The sequence below is a fragment of the Ursus maritimus genome, unplaced genomic scaffold (assembly GCF_017311325.1).
Source record: "Ursus maritimus isolate PB19 unplaced genomic scaffold, ASM1731132v1 scaffold_22, whole genome shotgun sequence".
NCBI lineage: Eukaryota > Metazoa > Chordata > Mammalia > Carnivora > Ursidae > Ursus > Ursus maritimus.
The window spans coordinates 22,043,211-22,059,821 of NW_024424675.1; the positions used below are offsets into that span (position 1 = coordinate 22,043,211).

At 49.9% G+C, this 16,611-nt stretch overlaps 1 protein-coding gene across 5 annotated transcripts in view; it reads right to left on the bottom strand.

The window, feature by feature from the left end:
• Positions 1 to 16,611, bottom strand: part of BCL2L1 (BCL2 like 1) — a 48,881-nt gene that overhangs the window by 1,336 nt on the left and 30,934 nt on the right. For all 5 annotated transcript variants that reach the window (XM_040638128.1, XM_040638127.1, XM_008703238.2 and 2 more), the window contains exon 3: positions 1 to 326. This exon is cut by the window's left edge and continues 1,336 nt beyond it. In XM_040638128.1, coding sequence (XP_040494062.1) covers positions 189 to 326 — 138 coding nt within the window. In that variant the 3' untranslated portion in view covers positions 1 to 188. The remainder of the gene's footprint in view (positions 327 to 16,611) is intronic.

Consider the following 16,611-nt stretch of genomic DNA (forward strand, 5'->3'; position numbering starts at 1 on the left):
GGCTTTCACAGAAGCGTGGAAGATTCTAGAAAACTAACTGCGGGGGACCAGGTCTAGGCCCAACCCTGTGATGGGTAGGTGACCATAGGCTGCATGTAGTGGTTCTCCTGGTGGCAATGGTGGCTGGACAAAGGGATGTGGTGGGAGCAGGACAGGGGTGGGAGGGTAAGTGGGTGGTCAGTGTCTGGTCATTTCCGACTGAAGAGCGAGCCCAGCAGAACCACGCCAGCCACAGTCATGCCTGTCAGGAACCAGCGGTTGAAGCGCTCCTGGCCCTTCCGGCTTTCAGCCGCTGCATTGTTCCCGTAGAGTTCCACGAAAGTGTCCTGCAGGGAGAGAGAACAGAAAGGAGGCTGCTGTTTAAGTGCTACATCAGTAATGTGGATAGGCAGGAGAAGGAGGCCACCTGCATGCAACAGTGATTTGGAGATTTTTTTTAAATTTATTTATTTGTCAGAGAGAGAGAGAGAGTGCACAAGCAGGGGGAACAGCAGGCAGGAAGCATCATGACCTGAGTCAAAGGCAGACGCTTAACGACTGAGCCACCCAAGCATCCCTGCAATAGTGATTTGAAAAACAACAGCCATCCATGCCCACTCTGGGCCAGATAAAGGGTTCACGGCTGCCCTCCTTCCTGCCGCCCAGCTAGGGATGATGACCAACGCACTTTATTGCTGAGATAACGGTACAAAGCTGGGAAGGGCTTTGTCCAAGGTGAGCTGGCTAAAAAGTGGTACTGGAGAATCTGCGGCGGGAAAGAGGGCAGGAGCAGGGAAGTGAAGGGAGGCTAGGCGGCTGGAGCAGAAGGCAGGAAAGAAGGGCATGGGGAGATGAGGGTGAAGTAGTGAGCGAGAGCCGGCCCATGTGTGGTCTGGAAGCCGAGGAGGAGCATGCAGCTGAGGCTGTGCATAGTGCAGAACCACTAGGCCTTAGCCTCCCCACTGATGTGACTAAGGCAGGGAGGGAGAGGGGACAGGGCTAAATTCCCAGTGATTTAGGGGTAGGCCAGGTCTGGGGACTATTGGCCTGAGGCTCCTTCTCCCTCTGGAGAGGGGAGGGCCCGGCTGATGGGTAGACAGAGGGCAAGCAGAGGGACAGCTACTCCATTACAGGACTGGGATGGGGTCTGCGAGGCCCTGTCCCTCACCCCCTGGGGGTGTGACTCGGGGCCCAGAAGGAGGCGAGCAACAGCCCTCACCCCCAGGGCAGTCAGGAGGCAAGCACATGATATGGGAAGGTGGGGCTGTGGGTTAAATTACCCAGCCCAGGGTGGAGCCAGCCTGTGGGGCAGGGAGAGGGGGCTGCAGCCCTCTTTAATAAGTAAGCTTTGCACCCCGTTTGTCCTTTAGTCCTCCAACGATGCTGCAGTGCAGGCTGTCTCTCCCCATTTATAGACCAGGAGCCTGTGGGCCTAGGGAGTGTCTAGAGTGAATGGATCACAGATGAATGAACACAGAGCCCATGGGCCCTCATTTCCACCTGGTCCCACCTGGCTGAGTAGTGGCTGCTCCCTCAGACACCTGCCATCTCCAGTTGGTTCCAAGTCCCACCAGGCCAGTCTGCTCACTGTGAGACCTGCCTGGCCCTACTTCTGGTCTTGATAACCCCACTCAGTTCATGCTCCACATGGAGGATTTTTAAAAACCATAGATCAGATCATGGCACGCCTGAGCTTCAAGTCCTCCAACAGCTTTGCCTTGCACTTAGAAAGCCTGTGTCATTTCTGCTCACATCCCTCGTACCTAGCGGAATGCCATGCGCACCGAACCGCCAAGATGATTCAAAGACTCCTCAATATTTATTAAGCCATTAGGGAGGTAGGAGTGACACACAAGCTAGAGCCCTTACCAGAACGTTTACCAGGTATTGGGGGGAAAAATACCAGAAAAAGCCCCTCCATTCAGACCATGTCACTCCTTCCCATCTCATCCCAAGCTCTCAGCCTTCCCAAGGCTTCCCATCACACCCGAACACCCGGAATAAAGTCCCCACTTCTTACCACGGCCCGCGAGGTCTAGTGGCACCTGCCCCCCTCCCCACTGCACACTCATCAAACCGGCCTCCTTGCTCTTCCTCGAACACCTGGCTCAGGAGCTTGCTGTTCTCGCTGACCGGAGCACTGGACCCCAGATCACCACCACCCCCTCATTTCACTCCTGAATCTACTCAGATGTCATCTCCTCAGGGAGGCCTGCCTTGGTCACCTCTTCTAAAATGGCACCCATCCTCATCTTTCTCTACCTTGCTTTGTTTTTCTTCCCGGCACTCTTCACAACCAGATTCGACAATTTGTTTTTGTTTTGTCTCCTGCACTAGGTGTGGCTTGACACAGGCAGAGACCCTGGCTTGTCTCTATATACTCAGCGCCTGGAACAGTGTCTGGCACATGCAGAGGGAAGGTACTACTACTAAGTGCCAGGCAGTTATAGCCATTTCACCTTCATCAGGTAGATTTGAGCCCCATTTCAACGGATAGGAAGACCTTGCCTGGGGTCACCCAGCTAATAGGCAGCAGAGGCAGGATCAGAACCCAGGGCCGCTCAGCTCCAAAGGAAGTATGGCTCTAGCAGGACACTTCCCTGTGTGGGGGGCTGGGACAATCTGTCCTGTCAGTAGGGCTGAAATGGATTCTAGGAAGAGGGAGGTGGGGTGGGGTCGAGAGGGAACCTTGGGTCTGGGGAGAGAAGGGCAGGGGTGTGGCAGCCAGCCAGCCTCCTAATTCTTTGGCCTTGTTGCTGCCCAGGCATCACTGGTGTGGATATGCTTCCCTATCTTTCCCCCTTCATCCTGGCTGGCCTCATGAGTGTTGGCGGACGAGAAAATTCTTACAAGAGTTACAGTTTTTTCTGGTCCTAAGTAAAGTAGGCCCAAATGGAGTCACAAAAAAGATGGACCCATAATGGGGGAGAGTCCTGGACTGTTGGGAGCATGGGAGAAGTGAGACCAAGGCCAGAAGGACCTGGCTATCCCAAGGGGCGCAATGTCTCACAAGAAACCAGGGACACTGGGGTTGCAGCCAAAGTGGGAGAGGCCTGGCTCCCTCGATGGGAACTTTCCTAAACTGGAGGGCTGGCAGCCACAGGAAACTTTCCTCTCTGGGGCTGGGTTGGAGTAAACAGGCCCTGTCCCTGCAAGGGCACAAAGCACTCACTGTCCAGGAACAGTCATTCCAGGGTGGAGGGAATATTTTCATTTTGGTGTTATAGAGAACAAGACTCTGACCTGCCCAGCCCCCGACTCATGCCTTCCTGGCCAGGACAACCTTCATCTCCTTTTCAGGAGCTCCTTCTCCTGGGGAAGGGGAATTATGATTCCAGGGGCTGTGGATTCTGGGGACTGCTTCTGCAGACAGAACATGAGCAAAATGGGGTGTGCTATTCCGGGGCGGGTGCTGGGGAGGCAGTGGTGTGGGTATATTTAGCTCAAGGTTCACACGACACACTTGGAAACAAACACAGCCATTTTCTCAGTGGGCGGTTGCCCTGGATAAATAAACAGCATTGCAGGGCAGCCCTGTTCTGGAATAGCAGAGATAAGCCCCAGTGCTCTTCAATGGTTCCCACTAGTTTCAGCCAGAGCTGGCATGGTGGGCAGGGGGGTGAGATTGTAAGGGTGGGTTGCAGGGAAGTCTCTGATGTCACAGAGGCTTTCAGGAGACCCAGGCCTGAGGCTGTCTGCATCCTCAACTTGAGTGAGAGCAAAGTGGAAGTTTCTCTTTGCAGTTGTGACCACTGACATGGGATCCATGCAGGGGTTTTCAGGGCCACTGGGGACAGGCAATGGCTAATGACCTCTATGGCAGGATCATGGACTCCCAGCCAGGCAGACCCCACAAGTCAGTTAGGCCAACCCACCTGCCCATTCTATAGTTTCACACAGCTGGTTTGTGGTAGAGCTTGGACTAGGAATTGGTATCTTCTGACTTGGCATCAGGGCTCCTCACAGGAGTGAGCCAAGAACCAGGGTCCCCAGGAGAAGCCCACGGCTGGGACCACTTTCAAGGTCCTGCCTCCAACAGTCCTGGCCATGTACGTGGAATGGCCCAACCTGGCATACTCCAGAGTGTTTCTCACCCATTGTGTCCTCTAACTGGTCACCCTCCCTATATCATCTTCCTCAGTAAACCAACCCCTACTCAGCTTATAAGACTCCACAACGAGTGTCTCCTTTGCGCTTCCAGGGTTTTGGACACTCATTCACACCAGAAATATTTCTTGAGTGCAAACCATGCTCCAAGCCCAGCACTAAGACACAGCGGTGAACAAGACAAACAAGATCTGCTTTTATGGCGCTTACATTCTAGTCCGCACGCTCTCAACGGGAAGGCAATCACCTCCAGTGGGGTAAAGCAAAAAATTCTTGGCAACTACAGTGGTTTGTGGCTTTCCATGGGGCCACAGCATACAAAGAGATACAGAGTACAGCTGTGGTATTCAAATGTCATGGGAAGGCAATTAGGACAAGAATGTAGAAAAAGATGCCTTGGGGGGGTGGCGATAAGGGAAAGAGGTTGAGAAACACTGTCCTAGTGGGAAGCAGAGAGGATAATAAGAAACAAGACAATTTCAGAGATGATGGGGTTTTGAAGACAATGAAGTCATGGGGAGGTGATAGGGAACACCTGGGGGACTGATATAGGCGGAGTGGTCAGAGAAGGTCCCCCTGGGGAAGTGAGGTTTGAGTTGACAGCTGAAAGACAAGGTGGCAGTGGCCATGGGAGGATCAAAAATCTTGGGTATAAAAGAGCATGTTCCAGGAGTAGCAACAAGTGCAAAGGCCCTGAGGTGAGAATGGGAGGCAGGCTGTCCCTAAACTGAGGCCCATTTGTGTGTCAGTCTTTCCCCCCACAGTCTGGGGGATCGTGTAGGTAGGGACCAAGTGTGACCCATGTCTGAAGCCAGACCCATCCAGACAGGCACAGACTGACTACAGCGAGATCTCTGCCCAGAGGCCAACTGAACAACGCAGGCCACAACACTTCCCCTAAGGCAGCGGCCCATCCACCCTGCCAGGGGCTGAAGCTCAGGGCCTACTTGAGTCTGATCAGTCCTCTAATGGCCCACCCTTCTCTCTCACCTCCCACGTTTCCATGCCACTTTCTGGTGTGAGCTTGAACAGCCCAGTGTCCTTTCTTGTTAAATAATAATAAAATAATAACAAATGCTATTATGGCAGCTGACCTTTATTAACACATCTGAATGTTTTAATTGTGCTGAGCACCGAGCTAAAGCACTTTACCTCGATGACGCCATATTCCCCGATTCCATGTATAATCACATTCATTTGAGTGATTATTTTTTGTCCTGTCTCCCCCACTAGACTGTGTCTGATTTTGTCCCTTGTATCTCCAAAACCTGACGCTGTACCACGCGCACAGAAGGTGCCATTCTTAATCTATTTTATAATTTTTAAAAAAGATTTTATTTTATTTTTTTTTTAAGATTTATTTTATTTTATTCGACAGAGATAGAGACAGCCAGCGAGAGAGGGAACACAAGCAGGGGGAGTGGGAGAGGAAGAAGCAGGCTCATAGCAGAGGAGCCTGATGTGGGGCTCGATCCCATAACGCCGGGACCACGCCCTGAGCCGAAGGCAGACGCACAACCGCTGTGCCACTCAGGCGCCCCAAAAAGATTTTATTTTTAAGTAATCTCACATCCAACGTAACACTCAAACGCACAACCCTGAAATCAGGAGTCACACGCTCCACCTGCTGAGCCAGCCAGGTGCCCCTATAGTTTTTTTTTAAGTAAGCTCTATGCCCAACCTGGGGCCTGAACTCACAGCCCCAAGATCAAGAGTTACATGCTCCACTGACTAAGCCAGCCAGGTGCCCCTAAATAAATCTAATTTATTTTTTAAAATTTACTTATTTATTTTAAAGATTTTATTTATTTACTAGAGAGAGAGCGAGAGAGAGCAGGCGGGCAATAGTGGGGTGAAGGGAAGAGGGAGCAGCAGACTCCCTGCTCAGCAGGGAGCCCTATGTGGGACTGATCCCGGATTCCCGGGATCATGACCTGAGCCAAAGGGAGACGCTTAAGCAACTGAGCCACCCAGGTGTCCCTAAAATTTTTTTTTAAAGATTTATTTACTTGAGAGAGAGAAAGCACGCGTGTGCGTGCAATGAGGGTGAGCAGGGGAGGGGCAGAGGGAGAGAATCTCCAGTTGAGTCCCTGCGGAGCACGGACTCATGCAGGGCTGCAGAGCTCCCTCCATCTCACAACCCAGGAGATCATGACCTGAACTGAAATCAAGAGTCAGACGCTCAACCGAATGAGCCACCCAGGCATCTCTAAATGAATCTACTTTAGAGGAACATTTAAATGAGGGACTATCTTCATTTAATCCTCATAATATTTATCAATGGCCTTGTTGTACAGATGTGAAAATGGTGGCTTCAGAGTTCATCCACCTTCAATCTAGGAAGTGGTGGGACTGGGATTTGCCTGAGTTCTGACTTCTTGCTCATTCTGATGTCTGATCCTGCCACCTCAGTCCCTGCTGTCCCTATCAGAGAGAACCAGTGGCAGCGGCAGCAGATGCTTCCCGAGCACTTACCCTGCAAGGAAAGCACTCTTTTCAGTCCTTTTTGTAGATGAAGTTCACTGAACTGTCTCCACACCGCCGGGCAGTGGGTTCTATTGTTAACCCATCATACAGCTGATGGACATGCAGCTCTCAGATAATCTGTGACTTGCCCAGGGTCACACAGTGGCTGGGTTGCCTGCACCAACAGTCTGGCTCCAGTGTCTTTGCTTCCAACCTCCATTCAGGACTGTGTTCACTTTCAAGAGGACGATACTCTGCAAGGCCTCATCGTGGGCCAGGTGCATGCACTTCATTACTGAAGAAGGACCTTGATCTATACCCAGGCAAACTGAGACTCAGAGATACCAAGACACCTGCCCAAAGAGGCTATGTGGGGAAGTCAGCTGCAAGGTCCCGTACATACAGCAGCAAACCCCATATTCCCGGCCAGGGCTATAGTCCTGAGTCCTTCTAGGAGGGGGAAGGTTGCCCGAGGCCACCAGCTGAATGAATGAGCTCTGGCCCCCAGCCAGCTGAGGGGAACTGGGTGCCACAGGAAAAGGATGTGACGAAGACCAGGAGGGAAAGTGAAACCCTTCCGTCCTGGCTTCAGTGGGGGGAACAAGTGCTTGTGCCAGACGGGCCCTTCCTTCCTCTAGGGTGACTCTGGATGGCCCAGGCCCACCACTTCCTTCCTGCTTGGTTATTTTGGGAAAGAGGTAGGTGGAGAAGAGGAAGGGGCTCCTAGCAGCCCAGGGAAAGTGCCAGAGACATCAATGTTGTACCTTGCCGTGGCCTCGTCATGGCCCTGCATGAGCAGGCCATGAGTCACCTGCAGAGTCACTTTCTGCTGCTAGCCTCAGTTTCCCTGAGGGAGAGGCTGATATAGGCCTGCTGAATAGATAAATGAGGCCTTGTTAAGAGATCCCTGGGAGATGGCAGGAAGGGGGGATGGGGCAAGCAGAGAGGCCTTATCACTCTCTTGGCAGGGAGGTGCAGGCGGAGACTCGGAAGAGATGAGGTTTGTGGTTGGAATCCACTTCCCTTGGCTTTCCCAGGGGAGCTGTTGGCCTCAGCAATGTGAAAGGAACACAGCCTCTCTCCTCCATCAGGGGTGGGGTTGCATTTGGATGTGGGCAATTTAGAGAGGCAGCTCAGCTGGGGCAGAGGCAGAGATGAGTGACCACACTGTGCTAGGGCAACACCAGTCTAGCCAGCCCAGCTGTGGGCGCCATCGCAAGCCTCTCTACTTTGGAGCCTCAGTTTCTCCTACTCTGACCTCCCAAGACAGTGGTGCTAAGATCGGGGGATGAAAGCACTTAGTAAAGCAAGGTGACCTCGGTGTTACTGGCTGAAGTGGGTGTCATGGGGGGCTCAAGCCATCTGGGCTTTAAGGAATATTTGGAGACATCCTCGCAGCAAACTTCATGTTAATCTTTCTCCAGCTCTGCCCCCGTCAGCTGCCAGCTTCTCCTCCCCCGCCTCCTCCCTCACCATTAGTTCTCAGAAGCCTGACAGATGTGCTCATTTCTCAGAAAAGGAAGTGGTTGTGCCGGGAGGAGATAACACCTCCGCTGGGGAATTGAGAAAGCTATCAGGCCCAGCAGTGCGAGTGTGGGCTCTCCACCTCGTCAGCTCAGAACCAGGGTACTAGTCTTACAGACAGAGACAGACAATTCAGAAAAGCATTTACTGGGGGGCACAGATGCTCATTTAGGGGCTCACAACCTCCTTCCCTGGGAGTGTGACTGATATTTACTGGGCACTTACCATGTACCAGGCATGATGCTAAGAGCTTAGTCCTGGATACGAATTTTCTTAATCTTTGCAATAACCCCATGAAGTGTTATTGTTACTTTCCATGTTACAGATGAGGAAACAAGGGCAGAGAGGTCAAGGGACCCTCCCAAGGTCATTATACTTCATAAATGGCAGAGTTGGGATTTGTACGCGGCAGTCTGTATCTAGAGCCCAGCACTTAATGGCTCCTGGAAGGCTGCTACATGCTCATATGCATTCATTCTCTGGAATTCCGAGGCCTCCTCATCTCAACCCTCTCTCATTCCATCCCTGGGGACACCCTATTTTCTCATGAGTAGATGGCCACAGCCTTTCATTCTTCTCCCAGTGTTCTGGGTGACGACCAAGGCTCACCCTTAAAAAAAAGTCAGAGACTCAAAAGTGATCTTGTAATGTAATCATCCAACTTCCCATGTGACGCACAAGGTCACCCCTAACATCCTCATTTCTTAGGGTTCAGAAAGGTGGAGCGCCAAGGTCACGTAGTAGGTCTGTTTCACTCCAGAGGGTCCATACTCGTGGGAGTTCACAGTCATCTCTAGGGCATCTCTGCTTACACACTCAGAGGGCTTCACTTTTGGACAGCTCTCTGGGAAAACATTTGCCTCTTTCCCTCTACCTCCCCCCACTGGCTGGCATCAAGTTTGGTCCTCTTCTGCTGCTTTCCTCCAACTCTGTCCCAAGGGCTGCCCAATTTGTCACCACAGGCTGGCAGAGGAAGCTTTGCCGGCCTTGTTCTGGGCCCTGGACCAGGTTGTGCTCCTCTCCGAGTAGAATTTCCTCACTGGTAAAGCAGCAGCACTATGTGGATAAGGCCAAGGCTGGTGACAAATTAACTTCTATTTCTCTACCGAGCTGGGCTGCCATAGCAAAGAGTAGGCAGGTACCCAGTAAGTCTTGCAACTAGACTTAAGACATGTTGGCTTTGGACATCATCTATAAAATGGAGATTAAAGATGTGCTTATTTCACAAGAACACCGTAACTTGGGAGGCTCTTACAACTCTGCACGGCACAGAGCAGATTTTGAATAAATGTCAGCTATTATTACTGTTCTTATTATTAGACCAGGGCTCAGCTTGTGTCTTACAGCCTTCTCCCGGGTCTGTAAGACCCTACAGGATTTCCTCAGCTTTGTCTAGGGCCAGGCTGCTTCATTCCTCACATACCATGTTCTCTTCAGCCTCAGGACCTTGGCCCATGCTGATCCCTCTACCAAGGTCTCTCTAATTTATCTCTTAAGTCTTCACCTCCAGGTTACTTCTTCAAGGAGGACTCCTGCTTTCTGCCTCCAAGTCTCCTTCAGTTTTCTTGCCAGTTTGTTGAGCTGTTCATTTTTCAAAAGTTTTTGTTTAAATTCCAGTTAACATACAGTGTAATATTAGTTTCAGCATTCAATATAGTGCTTCAGCACTTCCATACATCACCCTGTTTTCCTCAGGACAAGAGCACTCCTTAACACTTCACCACTTTCACCCAGCCCCTCCCCCACCCAACCTTCAGTTCTTATAGTTAAGAATCTGTTTCTTGGTTTGCCTCCATTTTTCCTCTATGATCGTTTGTTTCTTAAATTCCATATATGAGTGAAATCATATGCTATTTGTCTTTCTCTGACTGACTTATTTTGCTCTGACCTGCTCATTTTTGTCCATGAGCTCTGTCTCTCAGGCCTAGCCCAATGCTGGGCCTAGACAAGGTTCTGACAAGTATAGCTGATTGGTGGACAATGAGGAGGGTAGGGAAGAAAGGCCAGTTCTCTCTCTCTTCATCCCTCCTCACTGCCTGACAAAACTAGGAGGAGGCCCCGAGACACGAGGTGATTGGGCAGGGTGACCAGGACTCCCCAGATACCAAGTTCTTCCAGGCTCAGGGAGGGCGACAGGAAGTTTATAGGAAGGTTCTGGAAAAGGAATCTTCTGCATTGTGTTGAGGCAACAGGCAGAAGGAACTGAGGTTAGCAACCTACAATGAATAGGGACTTGGGTCTCTAAGGCCAACCCTCTCCTTAAAACTCTGTTTCCTTTTGTGGTCTATGCCTCCAAGTACTCCATGGTCCAAAGCAGCTGTTCCCTTCTCATTTCTACCCAAAGCTATCCCCACCGCCTCATCTGGTGCTGATCAATGCTGCATGCTGTTAAGAAGAGAACGCCGGGCAGAGAGTCAGCAGATGTGGCTTTCGTGTCCCAGCACTATCACTGTCTTGCTTAGGTTGAGTCTGTTCCCCTGTCTGGGATACTGGGAAAGTCTGAGACTTTCCCCATCTGTAAAATGAAGGGGATCATCCCAAGAACTCCTACTAGTGCTGCAGCTTGAAGAGGATGAACGTAGCTCACACATGGACGGCTGAGTGACTACCTAAGTTCTGTCTCTGAAGGGATTCAGAAGACCCAGTAATTAGTGTGGAAGGTAAGAGGCAACATTCTGCAATAGAAGGACATGTTGCCATAAAGAGTGACCCCCCTCCACCTCAAAGCCTGCTGAGTCTTGCCCTGTAGGATTCGAGGGCAATGGGATTTGAGACCTGTAGGAAAAGGGCAATGCGCACATTTGTGACGCAGGGCAAGCTCCTCAGAGAGGCCCGATCTTGCCGGGCTCTGCCCCTGTGGCCTCAACCTCTTCACCCTAGCACCACCTCCAACTAGTCCAAACAAGTTCCGGGTATTTTCAGCCACCTTTATCTGATCGGAAATGTTTGGAATTCCACAGCAGAAGGCAACAGCTCTGGAGGATTTGAGGATGGGAACAAATCCCTGTAACACCCTTCCCTCCCCCCTATACATATGAATGCTCACATATACACCACCTTGTAACCAAAAACTCAGAGCCCAAAGCTCCTGCTGGGTTGCATTTCCTATATTCTGGTTCCTTCTAGTCTTCTCAATTCATCCCCAACCTAGTCCATCAGTTGCCTCAAGGTACAAAACAGCAAGATGCCTGGGATGGTACCAGGACAGCTAGACTGCTGTCCCAGCAGGGTGTCGCAGGGGGTTTGCTGTTCAGTCAACACCCAGAGCACCAAAAAACTGCAGAAGATCACCGCCACCAGGAGGCCCCAAAGCAATTTGCTGGCCCACCTGATGTGACATGTGGGTCACTCAAGAATTCATGTGTCATGATCCTGCGGTTCAGAGATGTCTGGTTCAACTCCCTCCTTAAACAGATGGGAAACTGAGACCCACAGGAGGTAAAGGGATTCCTCTAAAAGGCCTGCTGACTCCTGGAGTCTGACGGTATGCGTTTTGGCCTCAGCTCTATGACCGCCTATTTTGATGGACCTGAGGCAAGACCCTTTACCTCCCCAGGCCAGGGTTCCTGCCCATAAAGTGACAGCACTGTGGGGCACCTGAGTGGCTCAGTCCGTTGAGCGCTGGACTCTTGATTTTGGTTCTGGTCATGATCTCAGGGTCATGAGATGGAGCCCGCATCAAGCTCTGTACTCAGCAGAGATTTTGCCTGAGATTCTGCCTCTCCCTCTCCCTCCGCCACGCCCTCCCCCACTACCGTGCACGTGTGCATGCGCTTGCTCTCTCTCTCAAATAAATAAATAAATAAATAAAATCTTAAAAAAAAAAATAAAGTGAGAGCACTGTGCTTACATCACAGGCTTGGCAGCAAGAAGTAAATGGTTCACAGAACTCAATAAATGTTATTAGCTGTTACTTTATAGCTAAAGGAGTGGCCTCATTTGTGCTTCCAATGGTGCATCTCAATTTTTACAGCTACAAACACACACACACACAAAACAGCTAATATTTACCGAACCCCTGCTTGAATTCTCAAAATCTTGCAAGTAAGCGTTGTCCCCATTTTACTAATGAGGAAGCTAAGACTCAGAGAGGTGATGAGATTTTGCCTAAGATGACCAGCTAGTGAGTGAGGGGGTCTGACTCCAGAACATGTTACATTTGCCAGTGCAACAGGACAGATGCAGAGGGATGTTAGTAAGCTCTTCCTTCCCTCCCCCTTGCACCCTTGCACCTGCCCGCTATTTCATGAGCATCTGCTATTTTGGGCCCTGGCAGTCATAACTTTGAGGACAGGGAAGAGAAGAGGCATGCTCCCTGGGTCCCTGGGTGCTTTGTGGGTGGGAAAGGGAGAGGTGTGCTGTGGCTGCTCAGAGCTGCCCCCCAACCCAGCCTCTGCAAGGCCAGTCCCTCCCTTTATCTGCCATGATCTTGGAAATAAAAGTGATGCCAAGTAGCTCTGATGGAGCTCTTATCTGAGTTTTCTAAGACAGATCATGACCCCTTTGTGGGTTGAGCTGTGAGGTTGCAGGAAGGACGAGACAAGATGTCCTGCAAGCTCTGGACACTCATTCATTCCATAAATCTTTATTAGAGTACCCACTAAATGCCAGGTACTATGCTAAGTACTGGGGATAAAGCACTGACTAAATCAGATGAAAATGCCTACCTGCGTGGGTTTACAATTTAATGGGAGGAGAAAGGCAATAAATAAATGTGTCAGATGGTGACGAGCGCTAAAAAGAAAAATAAATGAGAGAAAAGGATTAGACAAAAATATGAAAGACAGGAGGATGAGAACTCACAGTCAGGGAAAGCTTCTTGAGGAGGTGACATTTGATCAGAGCCCTGAATGAAGTGAGGGTACAGGCAGCATAAGGATCTGAGGAAAGCAGTGCAAAGAACAACTGCAAAGGCCGAGGTAGAAACACAGGCACTCCAGGAATGCCAGTGTGACTACAGTGAAGTGAATGGTGGGAGAATGGTAGCAATGGGGTCTGGCAGTAGCCAAGGGACAGACTATGCACGGCCTTGAATGCCATTTAAGAATTTGGCTTTGTCCTTTGAGTGACATGGTAATACTGCAGGGACATGATCTAACTTTGGTTTGTTTTTTGTTTTTTTAAAGATTTTATTTATTTATTTGTCAGAGAGAGAGCCTGACCACAAGCCGGGGGAGGGGCAGGCAGAGGGAGAAGCAGGCTCCCTGCTGAGCAAGGAGCCCAACACGGGACTCAATCGCAGGACCCTGGGATCATGACCTGAGCCAAAGGCAGACGCTTAACCAACTGAGCCATCAAGGCGTCCCCCTTTGGTTTTTGACAGGTTCCCTCTGGGTGTTGGGTGGAGACCTCCAGGGTCAAGGGTGTAAGGAAGCAAGAAGTCTGGTGAGAAGGTGATGTAGTCATCCAAGAGAAAGAAGACAGCAATTTAGCCAGGATGGTGCCAGGGAAGCTGGTGAGAAGCAGTCAGATTCAGAATTTATTTTTAAAAGTAGAGGGGCACCTGGGTGGCTCAGCTGGTTAAACATCTGCCTTCAGCTCAGGTCATGATCTCAGGGTCCTGGGATGGAGCACCCTGCATCAGGCTCCCGGCTCAGCAGGGAGTCTGCTTCTCCCTCTCCCTCCGCCTCTTCGTCTTTCATGCTCTCTCTCTCTCTCTCACTCTCTCAAGTAAATAAATAAAATCTTTAAAAAAAAATAGAAAATAAAAGTAGAGCTGAAGTTGGTAAACCATATGGTTCTTGATCTCATGGTCATGAGTTCAAGGACCAGGTTGGGTATATAGCTTACTTAAAAAAAAAAAAAAAGTAGTAGTAGAGCTGAAAGGATTTGCTGATGGATTGATTGTGGGCTAGGGGAGTTGCTAGTCTCCCTGGCCTTGTTTCTCACCTACAAAACTCAACTACAAAAGGCAGGCGGAAAGGCCCTTGAGGATTTTTTTTTCCAGCTTGATAACCATGGGAACTCTATGGGATGAAGAAAGAGACAAAATCATTTCTCTCATGGAAGCAAAGCCATTTGCTCCCCAGGCCCCGAGGGTGGATGGCAATGAAAGGAGGAAGGCAGGGGCTGGACAGAGACAAAGGAAGGGCAGGGTCTGCCTATACTGTGGCTGCCACTGCAGGGCCACTCAGTAGCAGGCCCCAGTGGGGGTGGAGGTAAAGGTATTAGGAGAGCAGGGGCATCAGAGCTGTGCCGCGTCCAGGCACTATTAGGCAGAAAGTGCCCAGTGGGTGAGCGAGTGAATGAGGCAGTGCCTGCTCGCCAGGATGTGTGCAAGAACTTCCCAAGTTGTTCCAAGGGGTAAGCCTGACCCAAAGGATTCATCTCCTGTCATTCCTTCTGCATTGATTACATTCTAGGCTGAGTCTCAAGTTCCCATTCTTCATGAATGGATGACTGCGCTGTCTGAAATCACCACAGCAGCCTTTTGGAGCTGAAAGGAAGCACAGACACATCTGGTCCACTCTATCCACAATTTCAGCCATCACTGTTTTGGCCTTCTCCATATATCATTGTTCTTATTAACATTTTCCTATCAATTGATTCAATTAAAAAAAATAAATAAATGTATTGAGAGTTCTCAACCCCTTGTCCCCACTCCCCAAAAACAACCCTGTTCTTTCTGCAATCTTTTCCCTTTTTATTCACGTATTATTAATTTTATTAAAAAAAAAAGATTAAAAAAAATCTCTACACCCAATGTGGGGCTCAAACTCACAACCCTGAGATCAAGAGCCGCATGCTCCACGACTGGGGCCAGCCAGGTGCCCCTGCAATGTTTCCCCTTTTTAGTAAATGGTGGTAGTTTCACCCTTCCAGGTGCTGAAGCCTGGAACACCTTGGAGTGGTCGTTAAATCCACTCTAGTTCTGATCTGTTAGCAAATTCCTTTGAATTTATATTTTGAATTTATCCTGAATCCCACCACTTCTCACCACCTTCACTGCTGTCATTTGGTTCAAGCCAACACCACTCTCTGCCTGCACTATTCTAACAGCCTCCCAGCTTCTCACCTCCCCCTATGGTCCTTCACCAGAGCAACCACATTCTGTCTAGTCAAAACACTCCACCTCCTTCCCATCTCACCCAGAGGAGGAGCCAGTGTCCCATCATGGCTCACATAAACCTTCACCTTCTACCACTTTCTCCTCTGCTCACTCTGCTAGCCACACTCACCTCCTCTTCTTTTCCTCAAACATGCCAAACACATCCTTCTCAACTTGGGGCCTCTGTACTTGTTCCCTCTGTCTGGAATGTTCTACTACAGACTGATACATTGTTTATTCCTTCAGATCCTGTAGATCTCTGTACACATACCTCCTCAGAAAAGCCTTTCCTAATCACTCTTTATTTAAAACAAGTAACAAAAGGGATGCCTGAGTGGCTTAGTCTGTTGAGTGTCTGCCTTCGGCTCAGGTTATGATTGAGGGGTCCTGGGATTGAGTCCCGCTTTGGGCTCCTTGCTCGGCAGGGAGCCTGCTTCTCCCTCTGCCTGCTGCTCCCCCTGCTTGTGCTGTGACAAATAAAATCTTTTAAAAAATAGGGGCGCCTGGGTATCTCAGCCATTAAGCGTCTGCCTATGGCTCAGATCATGATCCCAGAGTCCTGGGATCGAGCCCCGCATCAGGCTCCCTGCTTGGCGGGAAACCTGCTTCTCCCTCTCACACTCCCCTTGCTTATGTTCCCTCTCTCGCTGTCTGTCAAATAAATAAATAACATCTTTAAAAAAATTAAAATAAGAAAAAAAATAAATAAAACAAGAAACAACCCCCCTCCCAAAATGCTGCCTTGCCACCCTCCATTCCCTATGATCATTCTATCTTTTTAGAATATAAACTTCCCGAAGGCAAGATATTCCCAGTATGCTAGAATGGTGCTTGGCATGAAGTAAGATACTTAGTAAGTAGTAAGTATTTGCTAAATGAATAAATGAAATGAAAAGGCAACATATGTTACTGCTACTGTAACTAGAACATCAGTATCATTTGCCACATATGGAAATCAACATAAAATAAAAACAGTGACTATCAGAAAAATGTCTATTTGCATATCACCTGTAAGTTACCCTAAAGGTCAATGGTACATGTATTGATCTTGGTCCCACACCTTTACAAAAGAGACACATGAGGTCCAGGGCAAGAGAAAGCTGAGGACAGAAGCAGCCAGCCAGTTTGGAGGTCAGTCCAGAGCAGCCACACAAGTAACCCCTCAGTGCCTTGAAACCACAGCCCCACCCCCCAGAGTGTACACAAAGTGACTAAGTCCCGGGAAGGGTACAGCTGGGTTGAACCAAAAGAGCCTGTCTGAGGGGCCAGGAAAGCTCTCCTCTGGGCCAGGCACAGAACCAGAGGCTCTGCCGGAGAGAACAAAGGCCAAAAAGGAGTCTGCCAGACTGGAGGAGTCTCATGGGGCTGCACTGCGGGGGGACGGGCACGCACAAACCTGTAGGTGAGGTCCGTGGAGACCAGACAGCTGAGAGCAGAAATGAAAACAGGCTGGGTCCCAAAGGGTAACAGCTTCAATCCCGTAAACA